At 50.6% G+C, this 22,045-nt stretch overlaps 1 protein-coding gene across 3 annotated transcripts; it reads right to left on the reverse strand.

Moving 5' to 3' along the window:
• Window positions 1-2,219: 2,219 nt before the first annotated feature.
• On the reverse strand, window positions 2,220-21,610 carry ONECUT1 (one cut homeobox 1). Of its 3 annotated transcripts, none has more exons than XM_057397741.1 (2): window positions 20,151-21,610; window positions 2,220-5,960 (listed from the first exon to the last, which is right to left on the reverse strand). In XM_057397741.1, exons 1-2 carry the CDS (start codon window positions 21,229-21,231, stop codon window positions 5,668-5,670), a joined length of 1,374 nt encoding a protein of 457 aa, XP_057253724.1. In that variant the 5' UTR covers window positions 21,232-21,610; the 3' UTR covers window positions 2,220-5,667. The 3 variants fall into 3 exon arrangements, with proteins under 3 accessions (XP_057253724.1, XP_057253732.1, XP_057253739.1); XM_057397749.1 differs by lacking the exon at window positions 2,220-5,960 and adding an exon at window positions 17,996-18,830; XM_057397756.1 differs by lacking the exon at window positions 2,220-5,960 and adding an exon at window positions 19,362-19,456.
• Window positions 21,611-22,045: the final 435 nt, after the last annotated feature.

Genomic DNA, 22,045 nt, shown 5'->3' on the forward strand with positions numbered 1-22,045 from the left:
CTCAGCAAAGTCTCTCACAAATGCCAGTGCTTTTAAACATTAAACGACTTTTAAATTCTTTGGATGTGTGGGTCTCACCCACAAAGCAACCTCTCTAGAAAAAGACAAATAAATTAAAGGAAAAACACACTAATAATGCCTTTCTGCTTTCTAAGTGACAAAAGTACTACCTTGAAACACTCATTTTGGCATGTACAAGTTGGGGAGAAAGGAGGCCCGGGGGGATAACCTGGCAGTGTTTGTAACACGGGTGGAAGTGCATGCCAAGACGAGGCTGAAGATACACCCTGCAGTCAAGAGAAGCACTCTCCTTCAGTTCATCTCGGCATCAATAATGAAAAGATTGTAACATAAAGCTTTGGCCATTTTTGAATCTACTATATACATTTTTTTCTTTTTTTTTTAAACTACATAGTCATAAATTAAAGCAGTGATTAAATAAGCGTATACAAAATGTAATTAAATTAAAGTCACAGCACATTATAGAGAAAAAATAGGAACCATTTATCACAGCAGAGAATATCTTTTTTTTACCCTGTGAAAAGAACATCGACTAGCAAACGCAAAGCATCCTAGCTGAAACAAAAGAAATCGAAGCCACGTTTCCCTTTCTTGCATTCATTGCAAACAGCGATCTTTACCCACTTTGAAACATTCCCAGGAATAAGATCTTCCTTGAGTATAACAGAGAAGTTCTGCCAAAAAAAAGAGGAAAAAAGAAGAAACCCAAACCAAACGATATAAAAGGAACATACAAACAAAACAACCCCTACAAAATAAATAAGAATTATAAAGCTTTTTTTAAGTAACCTTAACAATTATCAAACTAGTAAGTTCTGCCTTATCACATAGACTCTCTATACAACATAACCCTAAAGATTTATTACTATGAGGTATTTGGAGGAATTGGTAAAAGCGATGCACGGCCTGTCTGGGCTGAGGGACTCAAGCTGCTTTGGGGGAAAGAAGAGGGAACCTTTGGTTTGTCAGCAAGAAAGTGGAAAAAAACATTTTCCTTTGGTATCAAAGAAAGTTTCATTGCATGGTTGCACGGCAAAAAGCACCACGGTGAAGAATTATTCCTTTTTTCATTAGTGGCCTTTCTAAGAGGCTGAGGTATTCAAAGAGTATAAGGTGAGAGATAAAGAGGTCAACAGCGGTTTAACACTTTGGTTCAAGCAAGGCACTCGTCCTATGAGTTTACAAAGTTTGCAACATGTTTGCCTAGAGCTTTATTATTATTATTATCCTTATCATCATCAGTAGTAGCAGTTGTAGCAAGAGAAGTATTCGTAAGGTTATTAGCATTACCATTAAGAATGAAGACAAGGTTACGCACTGAGTGAAGGTGAGGAGGAGGGTCGGGGGTAAGAAGGAGGATGAGTTCCCTTTCCAGACTGAGGCCGTGCATGAAAAATCTTTGGTATTCTTTGGTATCATCAATGTGATTAAAATCACCAATGGAAATCGAGTGAGGTAGCGTCTTTGGTTCACACTATAAATAGTAGATCTTTACACACTTTTTTTTTCTTTTTTTTTTCTTTTTTTTTTTTTTAACACGTGGAAGTAGCTATTCCTTACCTTTTGCTTCTTTGTCTTTAGCAAATAGTTACCAAATGTATTGTAAAGCTAACCACACCACAATAATAAACCAGGAGGCTAAGCAAAGTCTCAAAATTAGCCCCTGGGCCTTTGAATGCACCCAAACGCAGCAAGATAGAAAAGGGTAAGTGCTTTCTCTTTGTTTGCTAAATGCATAGTTATCATCCTTATGTACAAAGGAGGAGGAAGAGGAGGAGGATAGGAGGAAGAGTAGTAGAAAGAAGGACTGTTTCTCGGGGTAAAAATGTCTTGTTTACAACTCAGGTGAGGAGAGGTGTCCTAAGACTCTTTGGTATAAGCTCAGCAGTGTTCCCTCCAGGCAGAGCCCGCCACCACCACGGCCTTATCCTGAAATCCCTCTCAGGAGAAGAGCAGTGCCCACAGCAGTCCTGGGCCTGGTCCTGTGACGGGGCACCCCCAGCCACTTTGGCTGCTTGGGAATTCGCTTCTGGCATCGGTGGGAGCAGGAGCAAATTCTCAAGCAAAAGCCCTGTTCCTGGCTGGCTCTTGTTGGGATTGCTTTACCTGAGTAAGGAGAGGAGGCTGATGCCCCTGAAAGCAGTGCGGGTATTGCGGCAGAATGGGTTGCTCTGAAGGGGGGTTATTTTTTTGGTTATTTTTCTTTTCCTGGAAAGCTAATAATGCCATTTACAATGGGGATGGATGTGGACAGTTCACCTCTCGGCCAGCCTCCGCTCGTGGGTTACTGTGGTCAGGTTTGGATGCAGGCTATGAGCCGAATGCACATTCCTAATGCCCTCTCGCCCATGGAGTCACCTTTGACTGAAGCCCCATCTCCTGATGCTCCCAAATGGTTTCAGGTTCTGCTCCCTCTCCTAACCCTTCCTGGCAGATTTTTAGGTCCCTTTGTTGAATTTGAAACTATTTTATCAGGAATGAAGTGAACCAAAAGACTTACTGATAAGACAGAGACAAGCTTTCCTGTGTAACGTTAAGCACAACATCAGAAAGCAGCTCCCTGTTAAGGATGCCCTGCTGAGGAATGGCAATGGTCCAAGCCAGGGAGCACCAGGTAACCTGTCCATGCTTCAGTTGGTGCGGCCAGGCAGTCTGCTCAGAGGTAAAACAGCTTTACAGGTAGAATGAGCAGTTCCATAGTTATTTGCTTCATGTTTTGAAAAGAATTAAAGAAAAGTGTGTTCTTTGCCTGTTCAGAGTATGAGGCGCATATTGCTCATGGGAAGAGTTTTGTTCCTAATGGCTTATAAAAAACCAAAACGTTTCTATATACTTAAACAGACATGTAAAAAAACCCAAACCACTTAAAATCTATAACTTGTGCATCGGGTTTTGTGTGTGTGGATACATGTGTGCACGTGCATACATACAGCACTCCATAAAAATGTGTGTGCTTGTATATATACACAGACCTATTGAGGGACTTGCATGTGTGTGTATCAGAGATCCTGAAATTGCATATTGGGTGCAAATTTAATGCTGGTATGAAAGTTCTCTTTGGTTTCAGCAAGTAGTCTCTAAAGACAATACAATGGAAATACTAAAAAATGCGGCAATGTACTTTGAATTTCCCTGCATTTTTAAATTCTCAAGTTTTAAATAAATAAGGCTCTCTTTTCTAAACTATAGGTACGTTACAAAGCAGTGTTTTGCTGGAAAGAAACCTAAAAAGTTAGTTATCACCGTCCTTTATTAACCTTACACTAGTGAGACTGCATCCATGAGATACTTTGTATGTCAGCTTATTAATGTTTCCATGTCAATTATGTCTCTGTGTGGATGGAACACTTTAAAAGAAAGCTGCTAAAATTTAAGGTAAGCTAGAGACTCAAAAAACTCACAGATTAGATTACGTTTTCACGGGCAATTGCTTTGTCAGTCTTAAAGTGGGTTTAACATACGGAAATGGGGAGAAATATTCAGTGCCAAAAAGCTTGGGTTTATTTCACTTTATTTTAATATAGAGATATTTCAGCTGCATTCTAAGCACTTACTGGAAATTAACTGTATACCCTGAACCTTGACTAGACCCTGTCCTCTCTGGGAAATAAGTGGTGCTACAGAATTGCTTAACTTTGGTGTTGCTATTATTTTGAGTGGGCTTCATCCCAAAACCCAGTATCTGATTTTGTTGGTGGTGGCTGGGTTCTAGTTTACCTTGAATTTTCCTTTCTCTCTCTCTTTTTTTTTTTTTTTTTTTTTTAAGGGTGTAAGTAAGAATATCTATTTCTAATCCTTGCTTTGGGCTTAAACGTGCATATTTGGTTATTCTGGAATTTAATATACCTAGCAGAATTACCTCTGTAATTTGAAACACCAGTTAGAAATCTAACAGGCACATGTACGGTTTTTAAAGTCTATTTTTCCCTTACACTAGAATTTAATATGCAGATGTTGCACGCTCTTCTTTTTAATTTCATCAGAGTAGGAATGGGATGATTTCTCTTCTACGGGTCTGTTAGCAACAGAGCATTTAAAGCTTTTCAGCTACAAACGTTAAACTATTTCATGCATTATCCTGATTAATAGATGAGCAAGAAAGAACGCACAGGACAAAAGCTCAGCCTGCTACACACAGATAGGAAGCCACGAAACATCAGGCTTGCATCTCAGTGTCATGGGAATTTTGCTATTGACTTCAGAGGCATCATGATTTAGCCTTCCGAAACCACTACTGCAGCTCCTGTTGGAGCTCTTCTCACCAGCATTAACTGATGTTGTACCACCTTTTTCAATAAGAAAAGACCACGAGCCTTCAAAGCTACTGCTGTTCCTTTGCCTAGTAAAGTCAATAGGTAAAAAAAGCTCACTAATGTCAACGAGTATTGATCAGATGCTGAGCCCTGTGGTTTTACATTTCGTAATTCGTTTCATTTTTGCATACAAAGTGCCTCAGGTCTCCTGTTTGCAGGCTAGATGGCAGAGCTGAGCTGCATTTATATACAATGCACGGTTTGCAAAGAGCGCTGTTCAATGGGCTTCCAGCAATGTCAGCCTGGGAGACTGTAATAAGGGGATGCAGGCACGACAGCTGCCACGCTGCCTTACACGTGGCAATAGCGGCCCTTCTTTTGCTCCCAGTGCAGTCAGCGGCAGAAGGGCTCACTGACTTCAATGGAAGCGTCATCCCATTATCAGTGCCTGTGCTCCAAAAGGGGCTGCGATCTCCTCAGATGACATTCTTTCTTGCCAATCACAGAATTAGTGGTTTTACTAATTGCAAATAACAGTCTTGATTACAAGTTTTATGTGTTATACAGTTAGATTAGTTTATACCTATAACTCTACATAGTATTTTGTGTAAAAATAGCTTTGGAATAGTAAAATCATTGCAATAAAATACCTGCAATATAATTATTAAATGTGTTCTTTGGTAGCTAGTCGATTTTTTTTTTTTTTTAATGGATGGAATAGTTTTCCTTTTTTAAATCTGAACATTCCTTAACAAACAAAGAGAATGCACTGGTTTAGGTACCATTCAAAATTTCTTTGCCTAGTTTGAACTTGCTTCCGGGCATTGCACCAGTTAAGTTCAAACCATGAAACAGCAAAAATCACACTACCGTTCAAATGAATTCAGACGACTCCACGCTTTGTAGGTCATGCCATGGCACAACCCTCTCTGAAGACCAGCCCTGACTAAGTCCCTAACCACTGGTGTGTACGTTATACACCTTCATGGCAATTGCTGTAGAAATGAAGAGCCATATCTGAAGAAATGTCCGTTCAATGACAAGAAATCACTATGCTCCAAACCACTAAACAGCCAAGTACGGTGAAGATGATAATGGGCAAAGGTGTAAAACCAGTGGTCTGCTTTTCTTCTCTTTGCATTCCATTTCATTCCCTCCATTTCACTTTCTTCTTCCTCTCTGTTCTTTGCAAGTCGTCATCCTACTAAAGTGTGTGTCTTAGAACAAAGTCATAATGCAGGTGAAATATGTCTTTGGTTTCTTTGGACTTATAAATAACATTTATTTCAAATAGTTCTAAGTATAAACCTGCTATCTTGAGGTCCTGGTCTGTCTTTATTTATTTATTAATTTTTAAAGCTTTTCCACCGAGGTTTAGTTCGTGGTTATTTCTTCATGCTTTGGTACAAGTGCTTGATGAAGAAGATGAGTTGCCTGAATTGGAGCTGCCCTCGTCTTGCCACTTATCCAGACTCCTCCTCCGTGCATTCATGAAAAAGTTGCTGACGGTGCTCAGCTCCAACCCAAGCTGCTGGGAAATGGTGATTTGTAATTCTTTGGACGGACGCTTATTTTCCTTGAATATTGCATGTAGAGTTCGACGCTGGACATCCGTGAAGACCAACCGAGGCTTTTTGGGTGTATTCCCTCTGTCCTTTCCGTGCTCTTGTTCTTTCCTCTTGCATGCTGCAAGAAAGGGAAGAATGGTTAGAGAGGGCTGGCAGAGGAGTGCACTGGTACACAGAACAGGACAAACGGGATACAGGACTGCTCATGTCAGCTTCTAAATTTGGAGATGATTTGTGACACTTTTTAACTTACTATAAACTACAGAAAGAGATAAGGAATAGAAGTTGGAAAATACCTTTGTTGTTGTCTGATAAAACTCAGCAAATGCTATTACATTTTAGTAACAGTCATTACTGCTGGTACTTTAACTATGTAATATCTCTATGAGGTGGAGTGGAAATTCACTGAGCTCTAAAATCAACCTTGCCAACCTCTTCAACCTTCATTATTTGTTGTCAATCCATTTCTGTAGCTTTTTATTGTCTAAGAAATATGGAACTGGGAGAAACCAGGATGCTACTACAGTCTTACACACCAGATGATTACGTATTCTGAACAAAATAAACCACGTTTCAACATGAAGAAAAATGGTATAGTGAATGTTCCGTACAGAATTTCACCTTATTTCATCTATCATCCTTTCTTTCCCATTCAGAACACCATTTTGCTCTATATTACTAAAGGCACTCACAATTTGAATCTGCCTTGCAGATCACCTGCCACGTAGGATCCAACAGGATGACAGAGTGACTCCCAGATTCCCCCCCACCAGCCTTTGACTGCCTGCCACTTCATCTTGTTAGCATTTTGCTAGGATAAAGGTTTCCTTGGGAGAGCAGATTGCTCTGTCTCGCTTTCAAAAGATTCTGAAGTTTGTTTCCCTCTTTTTTCTCTAACAATGACCTTTAATGCTGATTCAGAGATGTATTTCTGAAGGTAATAAGGATGTTTTGTCTCTGTGCCTGCCTAGTCCTGAATTCTGTTGAGATCAGTGCTGATTATATGAAGAAGAATTTTGTGTACCTATTCCACAGTTATTGGAATGAAAACAGCAAATTACTTTACAAAGGTCCTTCCTACATCTGTTAGTGCAACCTAGAGCCAGCCTTGGCATGAGGGTTTAATTGCTTGAGGGAAGTATAAAAATAGTCATCCACCTTTTGTACTTAGAGAAATAGCAACTGCACAGATCAGACAGCAAGATTCAGGAGATGCAAAGGCACCTTCTGCCAGCCCAGCGGGCAGCGACCAAGACACTGGCATCTCAGCCCCCTCTGAGGAGAAGCTTTTGAAGAGCTCCCCAACAGTATGTATTCCAGCCACACATTCTTTCATAAGCAATGACACATGAATCAAATGGACTGGGATACCAAACTCATACCTTCTACAGTTATTTTATATGAAACCCTTTGAAGAGTGCTTTGAAGTTACATCCTGACCTCTAAAACTCTGTGCAGCTTCTGGGCTGAAACCCAGGTTTCCTCATGGAAGTGAGCCCCCACTGAAGTCAAGCTGCTGAATTCACTGTGGGGATCAGTGCCTGCTGAAATAATTCTGCATCCCCAAGTGAAAGTTAACATTGATAACTCAAGGATTAAAAATACTTTTGCGAGAATAGTCTGTTATTTACTGGCATATATTAGGAACAAGGAGCAAAGAACATATCAACAGCATCTCAATCTTTTTTACACGTCTATCCATTTGAAAATCACGAGTTCCCATGAAAGCACATGTCGGAGCTCAGCTCTGTAACAGCCTCAGTCTCCAGCTCTGACTTTGCCCTGCTGACAGGCTAATGCAGCAAAGGAGACAAACCAAGCTCAGGCAAGGTTTGCTGTGCCTAATGATTTCTGCTTATGCTGCTTTGCACCTTCCTGTTTCAAAGACGACACAAATTCCAGCTTTCACCCAGACGCTCTGTCTAGGGCTTGTCACAAAATCTTAACTACACAAATAGCATGATCTGAGTCGGCTCTGCACGATGCTTCAGCAGGAATAGTCACATCATAAATGACAGTCACAGCAGTAGATACAAAGCTAGTTCAATTAGCAGTGTAAACCTCTGGGGTTTCCATCACAAACTAGTACCTGAGTTCTCCAAAATCACAGAGGATAACAAGAAAACAACAGTCCGTTGTGAAACTAACTTGCTGAACACATTGTCTTCCTGAACTTGTGCTCACCTCCTGAAACATAGTATTCCTGAATAATTATTTCCTTACTCCCAAGAGTTACAGCTTCTCTTGTTGCATCAGAGACCTTATAATTACTGCTCGTAACATCACAGAGGTAAGAAAAAAGTGCTCATTACTGGAGAGGAAAAAATAAATCCTCTCCAGTCTATGATACAAACAGGCCAACTGCAGTGTTTTGCAAATAAAACTTCATTTCAGTCAAACCCATCAGAAAGCAAGCACTGAGGTTCCCATGGTGCTCTCTGGAGAAGCTGGGAGCCACCCCTTGCTCCTGCAAACCAGTGTGGACTCAATTTTTTAACAAACTATCCTGCAGGATTGCTGGTTTCCTAAGGCTTGGTCCACACCTAGTGGGAGCGAGGGAAGATATGCTCTAGTTTTGCCTATGAAATAGGATGATTCTTATCCTCACATCCAAGTTGGAGTTCTTCTTTCTTCTAGTTTGAATTAAGTGCTAATAATGTACCAGTTCAGAGGAAGAGAGAGATTGACTTGGTTGCAATTGGGACCTTATCTAAGACACGAAGACCCACATGCACAAGTTCAGTTCTCACTGGACACAGCACAGCCCCAGGAGGTGGAATTGAGGCAGGCATTGCCCAGAGCAGCCCGGCCAAGCCAGCCTGGGCTGAGCAGCACACCACAGAGCCTTTCTTCACCGTGGGATGATGGGGCATGGCTTCCAAACCTGGATCATTTCCATTCAAAGCTAAAGTTGCTGTCTTCTGAGCTTTACCCCTGTTAGCATTCACCAGAGGTAGATTGAGGGCAAAGACTTTCCAATACATTTAATTGTTCACAGCACACTTGCAGACAGTGCTGCAAGGCCTCAGGTTGTGAGCAGCAAGGGTGGATACCACCTCTCATCTTCTGCCTTGTCCAGGCTCAGAAATATTAATAGCACTTAAAAATAAATAATGGTGATAATGAAAAACCATAATAGGGTTTCCTTACGATCGTTTTTCCTGCACTGGAGCCAATCAATTTTAATAATAAATTGTAGCTTCCAGCTTGCCAGAGAACAAATGTACACCACAGGATAAAATCTGCTCCAACGTGAGAGTCTACCCAAAGCAGGCACAGAGACCAGCCAGCTCACATGGCAAGGGTTGACAAATAGGGACCATCCAGCCCAGTTACAGCAGCCTAAGCCAGTTCAGACAAAGCAGCTATGCCTTCCTGGGCCAGGTCCTCCTCCAGCACCAGTAATGGTGTTCACTGCAGTCAGAGGCTCCGGAAACACTGACTGAAACCCTTTTCTTGTGTAAAAAAAACAGAGCCTGTCTTCAAAACCGTTTATCACACACCTTCATCTGGATTTTAGTAGAAGATAATAAAAGTAATTTGCAGTGATGTGCCCATACCCGTTAGCACTGTGAGCAGACCCTGTCCCACAGCACAAAAGCTGAATTCAGGTGCTTTGTGGGGTGCTGTGCTCCCCAGAGGCATGCACCTCTCCCCTGCACACCCGCTCTCATGCTGCCCTGTCTCCCCATGGCAGACAGCCGTGCTCTTTGTCTCTGGGCTGCCCCAGCTGAGCGGTGCTCCTTGTGATGCCTTTTGAAAAAGCCTTAACAAAGTCTAGTTAAGAAAAAAGCAAAGCAGAGGATAAAGAAAGTCACTATGGCTCTGGCAACACATGTGCAGATATGACAATGTAATATTATCGGTGCCAGAAGGAGCCTTATAAATCCACTGCTGAACTCTGGCCTCTTCCAGTCACTTCTATCTTCCTCTGCCCTGAGCAACAGATATTTTTGACACTTGCAATTCTCCTGATGCAGTCCATCAATCTATTTTTGTCTCCCTTTGTTCCTTCCAAGTAGCCCGAGGGATTTGGCTGAGTTAACTTGCCAACCTTGTAAGGTCTGTACATCTCACTGAGGCCTGGTTGCCTGTGCGTGGTGCTGAACCAGGTCTCACTGCTGCAGCTCCACCATCTATCACTGCTCTCCTGCAGCACCCAGCTGGTCTGGCTCTGTACAGCACAGCGGGATCAGTCCTGCTTTGCCACAGGTGTGGCAGGATCATGTCCCCTCTGAAAACGCACTAATTGCATCATCAGGTTGAGATAGCAAAGAGGATGTTTTGCCCACCTGTGATGTGAACGACACTGGTCTGTCAGTCTAAAAGTCAACATTACAGTAAGCTCAGGTGTTAACTCTGATGCTTGATCTAGTCTTTCATCCCTAGAGAGTGGATTTCTCTTTTAAATCTAAGGAAAAAACCCTGATTACCATAAATCAATTTTCAGGAGCACCTGGTGCATACACGTGTGCCTATCTGCATCTGCCAAACACAAATTTTCCTTTCTAAGAACCAGAGGCACAGAATGAAACCACTAATACTCTCAACAAACCCTCTGGCTTGTTTTGGGCACATAATAAACCATAGAATCATAGAATTACAGAATGGTTTGGATTGGAAGGGACCTTAAATCTCATCTGCTTCCATCCCCTATGCCACAGGCAGGGACACCTTCCACTAGACCAGGCTGCTCCAAGCCACATTCAACCTGGCCTTGAACACTGCCAGGTATGGAGAATAAAATATCACCACAAGTTCTGCTGGCTGTTTTTGTTAAAAATGGCACTGGTGTAGGGGGAAAGGCAATGGAAAACCCTACTTGGGCAAACCCCAGCCCAAGCCCTATGGCTAGCTGTGGAGGCAGAAGACCACTCTCACTGCCAGAGGCACTGCTCTGCTGGCTGCCAACCACATCACCGAGTGTGTGCTCTCAGACACAGGGTAGAAAGGCAGCAGATGCTGAGGAAGAAGGTGAATTTAGGGGGGTTCAGACCTGACACTGAGAAAGCCATGCCATTCCATGCACACCAACAGGTCACACTGCTCACCAGCTGCCAGCAGCAGTTCCCATTACTCCAGGACAGGCACATGCAATGGCCACAATTGCTTTTTTAACTGTACAAAGCGGTTGGAAAGGGAGGAGAGACACAGGGCAGGAAGAAGGGAGCACTCCCACCCCAGTGCACCACAACAGCACAGCATTACAGCTCTTCTTGGAATGGTCCCATCGCTGCCTTGGCATGAACTTTCTCACCCCACTGAGGTGGGAGCCAAGGCACACAGTGTGTCTCTGCTTACAGGGAGCCCTTTTTCCTCTCTGTATCCAGAGCAGGTCCAGACCAGCAATGGGGAGACACACACACAGAGTAATGTCTCCAGTTATGCTGAATTCAGAGCCTGGTTGGCATGGAGAGGAGGCCATATCCACCAGTGATGGGATAGAGGGCCTTTCACCCTGAAGTGACAGGTCATGTTTCCAGCTCTGGCCCAGGTCATTGCTGACCACAAGCCATTATTGCTTGCGGCCATTGAGTGCCCTGTACGAAAGAGGTAGTGGTCTTGGTTCAGCTCCCTCTGAGCAGGTTCACAACACACACGCTAATTTCCATCACATTTGACACACTGTTTGACACCAATTAGTGCTGTGGCTGGAAGATTGAGCCGGACGCTATGGACAGAAGGAGTCTGTAGGAACTCATTTGTAGCTTTTTGGGGAGTAAAAATGATTGGGGATCTCTCATGACTCTGGGCTCGCTCTGCCTTGCCTCATGAGGCACTTTCTGGTTGCTTCACACCAGAAGGTAAAGTCAGCACTGAGCTCTGAGATCTTCACCAGTACCCTCACCGGACTGGTTTAGTTTGGGGGACTTCCTCACCCTTACTATGCATGAGCATTATATTTGCTTCAGACAGGTAGGAGAAAAAAAGAACTCTTTTATGCTTTCTCAGACTTCAGTGTGAGATTCTACAAAAGCAATGGGGAGTTTACAAGCTTCATTCCTGTGGGTTCAGACCAGTCACCCTTCCCATTAGTGGGAAACCCCCAAGAAATGATGCAGCCCAGCTTGAAGAAGTGCACCAAAAGCCCTGCATTTCTGCAGGGGTCATAGGAGAGACAAGGAGATGTATTTCAGACTGCCTGGAAAGAGTTCTCTGAAGTCTTGTGATTATCATGTTTCCCCCCTCCTCTTGCAAAGTCTTTTATCTATCCCAACCTCGTGTGTACAGGACATGTCTTAGAGACATAAAAAACCCTTTCAGAATCCTCTCCTTATATGTATTTTCTAACCTCTGTTGTGTCAGGTCTACAAAGGCCAGGACCTGCCCCAGTTACAGTTTGAGCTGTGCCCACTAAGACCTAAGTGGAATCTTCCTAAAGCATCTGCTTCTAGTTTTGAAACATCACACAATACCCAGTAACACTTTCAGAGAGTGAAAACTTCACTGGTACAAGCCTTCTGAAGGAGGCTCTACCTTTGGGTAGAAAAGGCAGCAGGATTTTCATTGGAGGTTGAAGCCACTTAAGGACTTCAGCCATCAGAGAGAGTCATAATCACACTGCCTACAACAGCTCACTGAGAGCAAGTCGCCAAAAGTTTACAGTAAATTCATGGTGATGATAATATATAATAAAGCATGATAAGCTCCATCCTTATCATGCAAATAACACCTCTGGAGTGTGCAGAGAGACTGACGATGACAGATCTTTCCTAATTATCAAAAACTCTACATTTGGGGCAATATGAGAACGAGATAAGGTGCCTATAAGACACATGCTACCTGAAGGCAGACTTCACCACACCAACTAAAAAGCAAGCAAATCTGTTTGGCCTGGATGAATAATCACAGCTGCTGTGTACCATTCACTCTGGTACCTCACCATTTGGTGGCCCCCTTGTCACTGGCCTGGGGCCTTTGCAGGCACCTTGGGGATGGGATCCTTGCAGAGACATGCGGTGTGAGACAGAGACTCTGCACATCAGGACAGCTTTGGCCACGTGCTCCTGCTGTAGTAAGCAATGGGCAGCAATGGTGCTGCAAAGAGCATCCCCAAAAGCTCCAACCCACCATAGAACAAGGCCATTCATGTGTCAGTGATGAAAGCCTATATGGGTGATGCAGTTCATTTGTTGCTCCCCAAAACTTTCTCCTTTCAGCTGAAGAGAACACTGCTCTGAAATGTCTGAACCCACACTAAAGTATTTCTTGGCCTTACTACTCCTAGCACCCTTCAGCATTTTGCACTTGTCAGTCTAATGATTTGTATTTACATTTATTTAGAGTGCTGGTGCATACATCCACTCAGAGGTCATTTGACCTCTATCTTATCGCTCTGCCTTTGAGCCCAGGCAATACTCCTCTTTCGTTGTTTCATAACATGAAAAGAGATAAAAAATACATTCCTATATGCTCACAGAGTAACATCAACCTGCCAACATATAGATCCCAGCTGAGATTGGATTGTAAACATTTCACTCCGTGCACTGTATTAAAACGAGTGACCTTAATTTGCTGGCCCTGGAATAATAAAGTCAATCTGACTAAAGAGCGCTGACTCAACACTTTGGGATTCTGGGGTTTACACAAACTTACAGTGTTGATGGATCTGTAACCACTGGAGTGAGCTGACATCACCATTACAGAATATGTTGTTAAGTGGATCAATCAGGGGAAAGCACCCGATTTTCCTACGATATCATTTAAAGTAAACGTTAAATTTCTTTAGCTGGGTCTTTAGTTAACCATATTACTGTGACAAATATTTCTTTGTCCAGCATAAGTAATTAGAATTTAATCACTTAAACTGCATCTTAATTACCCCAAATGAATTGAAAGGACATTTAATAGCAAAGATTAAATTGCCTTAATGAACGATTTTTGCGACTACATCAATATTTTAATCGTGTTAGCCCTTCCCGGCCACCCCCCCCTCGACCCCGCAGCACGGCGCAAGCAGCCCCCGGCCCCTGGGTGGCGCCCGCTCCCCACGCTGCTGCGGCCGCTGCCCAGCGGGGGGCCCGCACCGCTCCGCTCCGCACCGCTCCGCGCAGCATCTCCCAGCCAGGCGCACCGGCCGCTCCGCCAGGAAGCGCCGCCAGCTTCGCCCCGCACTTCACCGCGCCCAGCCGGGCAGCAACGCCCGCTCCGCACCCGTCTGCTCCTTTCCACGCCGCTTCACACCGCTCCGCACCGCCCGGCCCCGCCCGCGCCGTGTGCGGACGCATCTCGCTGCGGAGCCACGTCGGCCCTGCCCGGCCTGGCCTCTGCTCGCTGCCGCTTGTTTTCATTACCGCAGCAGGAGCGGATCCTCCCAGGGGGGCGGGCGAGGCGCTTCTGTAACGGGCTCGACGCTTGACCGGGTTATTCCGCCCCTTCCTGCTGCTCCAGCCGCCGAAAATGGGGTTTCTGAGCTGTGGAAGCGACGCAGTGCGTTGCCAAACCTTCGCTGGAATATTAAGGATCGTCGAATTTACTTAAAACCCGGCCAGCTTCTCGCGCCCCTTCCCTAAGGACCTACTTGACCCTTCCCGCTTCCCCTGCTCCAGTTTTTAAGCCTTCAGCTAATTCCGACAGTGTGTTCAACAACGAGATAAGTCTCAAACGGACGAGAAATGCGGCCGCGGTGACACGAGGAAAGTCCCCGCTTTGGGGGCGTTACGGCAGCACCGCGGCAGCCGGTCTCTGCCGGGGAAGGGGCTGCGAGGATCGCCCTACGGGAGGGGAAGGGGGGAAAGAATCTCCTTACCCCCACCCCCAGGCTGCAGTAAATGCGTGCGGCACTGCTGCACCTGAGAGACACCCGGGCCTTGGGGCGGGCTCACGGCAGCAGCTGCTGCACCGAAGTAACTAAGGAAAACCCCCGGCGCCATCCGACAGAACGCTTTTGGCTGTTCGGAGTAGCAGCGTTTCTGATGCCCCAGAAGGTACTTGCACACCCCAGCCCGCAGCAGCTTGAAGTGCTGCTTGTACGCCCGCGAGAAGGCAACACCCACGTCTGAATTGCCATCCACATAAAATGTTACCGCTGAGACTTTCTATTGCCCTAAAATGGGAAAAATCAAAACTAATGTTGAGCTAATAAATTGTTCCTATAAATTACGCTTTCAGCATCATAAACCTGACTTCCTCTTAAGCAAAATGGCTCAAGCAAGCTGCATTTCCGAAGAAAGTCAGTAAGCATCGGTCGCTTCTCTGTCAGTGTATGGTTAATCCAGATAGATTTATGTTTGAAACGCGAATCAACATTTATCGATTTGATCATGGAAGAACCCGACGTGATGCCATGCTAGGTCTGTGCTCGGTCCTCAGGAAATCCCTCGTCGATGCCTGCAGTCTTCAGGTTAAAGCCACCAGCACTTCAACAATAACTCCTGTGCTTAAAAGTCACCTTAGGTGTCCCTCGAAACGAACTTGTCCCTTGTGCGGAGGTTATGGGGATCCTTTTGCTACACTGAGGACAGGACCAGGCTGCCTGAGGCAAAGCACGAGCTTTAGTTTAGTGCTGGAACACGCAAAGACAGGCACCGATGTGTGCCCGGCCTGTGCATTTCCAGGGAATCTTGCCTTACTCCAACCAGCACGTTCCTTCCCGGCGGTGTAGGGGACAGGGGGCATGCCTGGCAGTGCCCGGGCTCCCACTCGTGGCATCTGCGGCGGGCGCCACGCTGCCGTCCTTCTCCCCTATCCCTCACCTCCTCCTCCTGAGCCACCCCGACCCTTCCAGCCAGATGCAGTGCTGCGGAAGCTCCCTTTCCCTCTGCTCACGCACCCCTACGAAGACACCCGTCCACAAACCAGCTCCTCTCGGGGCTCAGTGCCTGGTCTGGAGCCGCTGCGCTCCCGCGGGCATCCCGGCCCCGGAGCCAGGGGGGTGATGGCACTCAGTGCTTGCCCCCTCCGCGGCCGCACAGCCCTCATTGCCGGCTCCTTTCCTCCTCACCGGCGCGGCGCTGGCCCGGTCAGCCCCTGCTCCAGGGCGGGACTTCCCGGGAGTCGCTGTCCACGGTGCTGAACCCGAGCCGCGCTCGCCCCGAAGCCTCGGGGCGGTACCCGCGGGAGGCGCAGCCCGGGCTCCGGCACAGGGCACCCCTCAGAGCTCGGTCGGTCTGCAGCCCTCGCCAGCGCCGTTGCAACCCGGCCCTGTGCGGGTGGGGTGCCCGGGCCGGTGGGGTCGGCTCCCGTTGTCCAACGGTCAGCAGATGGCGCAGAGCCCCCGGGAAGCGCAGGCCGACGTGCGAGGACCAGGGGCAGCTGTGTGGCCCTGGCCGGTGAGGACGGGCAGACGCGGCCGGCCAAGCCGGCATCGCGCCTGCAGCCCCGTCCCTCGGGCCACCACAGCGGTGCCCTCGGTGGGGAGCAGCCCCGCTGTGAGGCTGCTTCAAACAAACGGGAGCGAGGGTGGGAGTGAGGCACGGCCCACGGCGCCGCCCCCCCACGCGGCGGGTAATTAAAGCAAACAAACAAGTGAACAAACAAGTAGGGGCCGAACCGTGCTACGGGGCCCGGCCCGGTGCGGAGGAACGCGGCTGGCAGCCGCCGCCCGGCCCCTCTCCTTCCGCGGGGCAAACATTAACGAAGGGCAAACGCAGCTATGTGCGAGCGGCTGTAAATCAATCCCGTCACAAGGACACGGCCGGCAAACAACAGCGGCCTCAGGGCCCGCCCGGTGCGGAGGGGCACGACCGCTCCGGGGGCGGGCTGCGCTCCCATCCTCCGATCCCACCGGGCCGGGGCACCTCGTCTCGGGCCCAGCACCGCGCCGGCAGCTGCGCATCGGCCACTGTCACCACCCACGGTGCGCGGAGCCAGGCCCGCGCCAGTCCCCGCGACGTCCGGGCAGCCCGGGCCGAGAGTGACAGGCTCTGTGCCCCAGGCCCACGCCGCTCTCAGGCTGTCATCGGCCAAGCCCCCGGTCGATGCCCTCCGCCTCCCTGATGCAAATGCGTTTATGCAAAGTCCCCGCCGGGTAAATATTAATCAGGCCCTAATGAGGCAATCGGGGCCGGGGAGGCATCGACCTTCCTCGGCGCAGGGCGGGCGGCCGGCGTGGCGAGGGGAGCAAGCGGCGCTCATTAATTTCATATTTAATGTGGAAAACGCTCTGATTACGGTATCGATTTCTTTACAGTTAATTTGGCGGGAATTTCTCGCCGGCTTCCCAAGACTTCAGCTTCGCCGATATTCAGACTGGGAGGAAGAAAGGAAACGAGAAGGGAAGAAGAGCTGCGACTACGGAAAATATCAGCCTGAGCGCAGGCAAAGACCGAGCAGCTCCGGAGGGCCAGAATGGGCCCCACGCCTCTTGCCCGGACGTGCTTGGGACACTGGGAGCTGGAAGTCGCCGCGGAGGGTACACCTCGGCAAGGTGGCCTCTGCTGCAGAGGATCCAGAGAGGCCTCTGTACTCCCTTGGACCCCCTCGCCTGCTCCCGAAATGTTTATTTGCCGCGTTCCTCCCGCGGGGCCACGGCCCAGGGCACATTGGGTTTTCCTGAACAAGAGGAGTCGGGTTCTGCCTTCTTTATCCCTTCCTATTTCCCTCCCTATTCGAAAATAACCTGGAATAAATTCCCCTTAAATCCCATCAGGCTGCAGAAGGGCTGTGCATTCTCTTTGAACTGTATTTTTGCTTTCCGTATCACTTCACTGCCCTGCCAAATGTCCATGACAACGAGGGAAGGGAGGGAACACCATCTAAGAGAGAAATGGCTGAATAGATAAATATTCAGCGATCGAGGGGGTGAGAGAGTGGGACAAAGGACAAGAGAAGAGAGGGGAAGGAAGATGGGATGAATAAGATGGAGGCTGGAAGAGGTCAGCTTTGCAATTAGCAGTTCTGCTTACATTTCAAGAGACAGCCCAGGAAGTGTCAAGACCTCAATCCTGCTTCCATGTAACTACCAATTTTTCCACTATTTGTCGGAGCTTCTGTAATCTGGGAGGTAGGGATCCCCCAGGGATGGCTGGAAGGGGCAAATACTCAAGATAAAGTGCCGTGCAAGACCGTGAGGCCTGAAATAAGAAGGCTCCATCCCCCTCACCACCTCCTGCCGCTCCCTGCAGGAAATGAGGAAGGCAAGAAATGAAGGCAGAGAGGGCTCTGCTCTGGCTATTTATCTACCTGATAATTCTCTGAATGCCCGGGAGCGAGTTATAATTTGGACATGAAATTTAATTTGCGTCGGCTGGAGTAATTTATAGTATTTTGAATTGATGTTCATACATCAATATCAGCTGGGGCAGATTTTTACCACTTAGTAAGATCATCACACATTTAAAACGTGTACAACCCGGGATCGATACTTGTTTGCTGCATGTGCAGTACGGCGCCGGCAGCGCGGAGAGGCGCGCATCCTCTGCGGGGTTGGGCCGGGCCCTCCGCGGCCGCCCTCATTGGCTGGGACGCCGCGTTATGCAAATGTCCACGTGCTGCGGGGCAGCCGGCGCGCGGGTGGGGCAGCGCCTCTCGAGGCCCGTGCGGGATGGGGACGCGCGGCCCGGGCCGGCCGCTCCTGTGAGGTGGCAGCGTTTGGGTTTCGTCAGGAAGGGAAGGCGGAATAATGAGGCTTTGTCTGCCTAACGGGATTACCGGGATCCGGTCGTGAGAGTGCAGCACTGAGGTGGCAGGAGGAAGGGGCAGTGCAGGGGCAGAAGAGAACAATGGGTCCCCTCCGAACACGGCAGTGGGTCAGAGCGCGGGGAACTGTCCCCTTCCTCCTGCCCAGGCCTCCCTCCGGCCCGGGCCGTGGAGCCGCTGCCAGCAGCGCCAGCAAGGGGAGGCCAGCAGACTCCAGAGAGAGGGGTTGCTTCCAGTATCGATCTATGCAAATGAGCGGAGATTCAGGTCGACCGAATTGTCGTAAAAATACGTTCCAAATCGAAGAAAGCTCGCCTTAGCGATCGTTATGGGGATACTGCAAACACAAATTCCATCGTCCTCCCGCGGGTAGCACCAACAACACGAGGGGTTTCTCCTGGTGGGATGGCTGTCGAGGAAGGGAAGGTGGAAAGGGCATTTTCTGAGAGCTTAGAAACTGACTCGGCAGGAGTGGAAGCCAAAGGGAACAACGTCCTCCCACCGGCGTGCACCCCAGGGCCGGGACGGCGGGAGGGGGATGCTGTCCCGGGCCCTTCCCCATACCGCTTCAGGCTTTAGAAAAGAGAAGGGAGCTGAAAGCGGGTAAGGAGCGCGATGTGGCCCAGCCGGGTCCCCGCAGACTCCCAGTTCCCACCGTCACAGCAGTCGAAAGTGCAGCAGCCTTTGTGCCTTTGCGAGGAGAAAGATTCAACCCTTCCCTTATTTTTGTCTGTGAAACGGATCAGTGACCCCGGCTCCAACTCGGATCGACTGCCTCGCGTTCTCCAGGGACAAATTAATGGAGACCTATCACTTAATTAACAAACCCTCACTCACGGCATATTAAACTCGGGCTCCGCGCTGGGAGCGCAGGAGGCAGGGGGCGGCGAGCAGGCACCGAGTGGGACCGGACGACTGCTCCGGGCGGGCAACACGGAGCCGCTGGGAGGGGGGATGTCTCCGGAGCAGCTCGGAGACACGACACGGACTGCGAGTCTCAGCAGGGGCATCCACGCGCAATTCAAACTCCACGGCCTAATGATAATCACAACCAATTAAAAAAAAAATTAAGTAAATGAACCGATTCCAGCCACCAGCCTCTCTCAGCCCGCAGTCACACGCCGGGCACGTATCGCTTGCGGGAAAACCCCGTCCCAGCACAGCGAACCCAGCCCAAGCGGAAAGCGGGGCTGGAGCTGGCCAAAACCCCGCAGGGCGCTGCACCGGAGCCCGGGGTCGCTGTCACCGGCACAAAGCGGACGCATCGACACCTCTCGGCAGAGCGTTACCGGGGCTCCCTCCCCCACGTCAGCGAGCCGTACCGGGCAGTGCCGGGCACGATCGCTCAGAGAACCGCCGAGCAGAGCATTTCCGCCTCGCCCTGCCCGCTGCGGGCAGCGCTGCCGGCGGGCCGTGCGCGTGTCGCCGCACCCCGTTACCGGACATGGTGGGCGCCGTCCCGCTGGCGGCGGGGAGGCTGGCGGGTGCGCCCCGCCCGAGCTAACGGGGAGAGCCGGAACGCCGCAGTGCGCAGCCCGGGCCCCGGCTCGGCTTTGTCTGGCAGCCGGGAGCGCGGAAGCCGGACTGTGCCGGTGCGCGGAGCGAAACGGAGCGGCGGAGCGGGGCTGGGGCCTCTCCGCGGGGGCAGGCAGAAACCGGGGCGGCCTGCCCAGGCCCGGGGCCCCAGCCCCGTCGCCACGGTGCCCCCTCCGCCCCGCAGCGGGCTCACCTGCCAGCCGCAGAGCAGACATTCGCTGAAACTCCGGCTCCTGGAGCCACTTCCACATCCTGCGGAAGGTCTCCCGGCCGGATTTGAGCTTGCTCCAAGGCTTGGGGTTCCTCAGCAGGTCTGAGAGGGTCCCTTGAGAGCGGCACAGCACCCTCTGGGCGAAGATAGCCTGGGGGATGCTGTACCGCTTGAGCTCGGTGGTGATCCTCTGAGCTACTTCTTTGGTATTGATTTCTTCCATTTGCCCTGAATTACTTCCACTGTTGACCTGCGAACCAGTTACAGAAGGGTTTTGCTCCCTGGCAGAGCCCAGGATCTGCCCGTGGCTCTGGGCATTCAAGTGGGCATGGGGGTGGTGTGGGATCCCGTTGATAGGCACCATGCCAGCGGAGGTGGGGGTGAGGTGTTGTTCGCCATGCCTGGCCAACATGGCAGGGTGGTGGGCTTCAAATCCGTTTGGGGTGAGCATTTTCTCGGCGGGCATGGTGGCACTGGGGTGAGCGTAGTGGGGCAGCCCTTGCTGGGAGTTGTGGATGCTCCCCAGGCCCGATCCAGACAACGGAGAGAGGCTCTGCCCCATGCCAGTAACATCCTTATGGTAAGGGGTGTAGAGATTGTTCATAGATGCCAGACCCCTCTCGTCCCGCATGAGCGTGAAGCTGCCGCTCACGTTGCCCGGTATCCGCTGGTGGGGGTGGTGGTGATGGTGATGGTGGTGATGGTGGTGAGGGAACTTGTCCGAGACCGTCGAGATGGGAGGTAGAGGCTGCAGCGGGGTGAGCGTGGTGTAGGTGCTGCTCATGCTCATGCCGGGGGGGGTCTCGCAGGCCATGGTCATGGTGGGGTGCAGGGGGCCCGTCAGCGCGTGGTCGGGCGGCCGGTGGTGGTGGTGGTAGTCGCCGCCGTCGAGGATGGACGCCATGCCCATGGAGCGCGGGTGTGCGGGCAGGTGGCTGCCGCGGTGGGCCACGGCGCTCCGGTGGTGGGGGCTGCCGCTCATCAGCTCGGCAGCCGCGGGCACCGGCTCATGGCTCACCCCGTGCAGGTCGCCGATGTTCTCCATCGCCAGCTGCGCGTTCATCGTCGGCCAGGCGGGCGGCCGGACCGCACATCTATCTGGTGGGCAGCGGGGCGTCCCGGGGCTCTTCGCGGCGGCCGCGGGCCGGTTCCTCCCGCGAGCCGGCGGCGGCGGGTGGGCGCTGCGGGCTGGCGGCGGTGCTGCTGCTGCTGCCGCGGGGCTGCGGGATCTTCCTTTTTTTTCTTTTCCTTTCCCCTTCTTCTCGGCTCTGTCTTTATTCGTTGCTTTCCCCGCTGCCGGGTGACGCCGCCGGGCCGCTGCTCTGGCCCCGCTCGGTCAGGCCGGGCCCCGCCGCCGCGGCGGGAGCCTGCCGCGCCGCTCGCCCTCCCGAGCCATGGCTCTTTCTGCGCTCCGCCGCCCGGGCAGCGGCTCGGCTGCTGCAGCGCCGCGGCCGCCACAACGGCGCATGCGCACGGCGCCCCCACCCCGCCCACCGCGGGCCCGCCCCCTCCGTGACGTCACCGCCCCTATTAAGGAGGCGAGCCCCGCGCGGCGGCGGCCAGAGCCGGTGCTGTCTTACGCTGCCGCCCCGGGCCCTAGCGCCCCCCCTCCGCCTCACTCTCGGGCACAAAGGGCCGACCCCTCCCGCACTCCGCCTCTCCCGGGCCGGCGGCTCCCGGGTATTGGGGCTGCCCGCCCCGCCCCGCTCCGCTCCGCCCCTTCGGTGACTCCTCGTTTTCCAGGAGCGCGGAGCCTCCTCGCCCTCACCTCACAGTGAGCTTCCGGGGGGGGAGACACCCCCTGGCCCGGGAGCCAGCGGGCTATGCCCGCCCTACGCCCCTTCTGTGTCCCCCCCCCCAGTATCCTTCTGGCTCCC

The sequence above is a fragment of the Pezoporus wallicus genome, unplaced genomic scaffold, assembly GCF_028554395.1.
Source record: "Pezoporus wallicus isolate ANWC-B61680 ecotype Strahan unplaced genomic scaffold, APGP_CSIRO_Pwel_v1 contig_3952, whole genome shotgun sequence".
Classification (NCBI taxonomy): Eukaryota; Metazoa; Chordata; class Aves; order Psittaciformes; family Psittacidae; genus Pezoporus; species Pezoporus wallicus.

Bases quoted from the DNA above. Each gene is read 5' to 3' on its own strand.
- ONECUT1 (XM_057397741.1), bottom strand. From the start codon at position 21,231: ATGAACGCGCAGCTGGCGATGGAGAACATCGGCGACCTGCACGGGGTG. The intron at 5,961-20,150 runs GTGAGCCCGCTG...CCTTTCTTGCAG, and splicing joins GTCTGCTCTGCGGCTGGCAG to CATGCAAGAGGAAAGAACAA.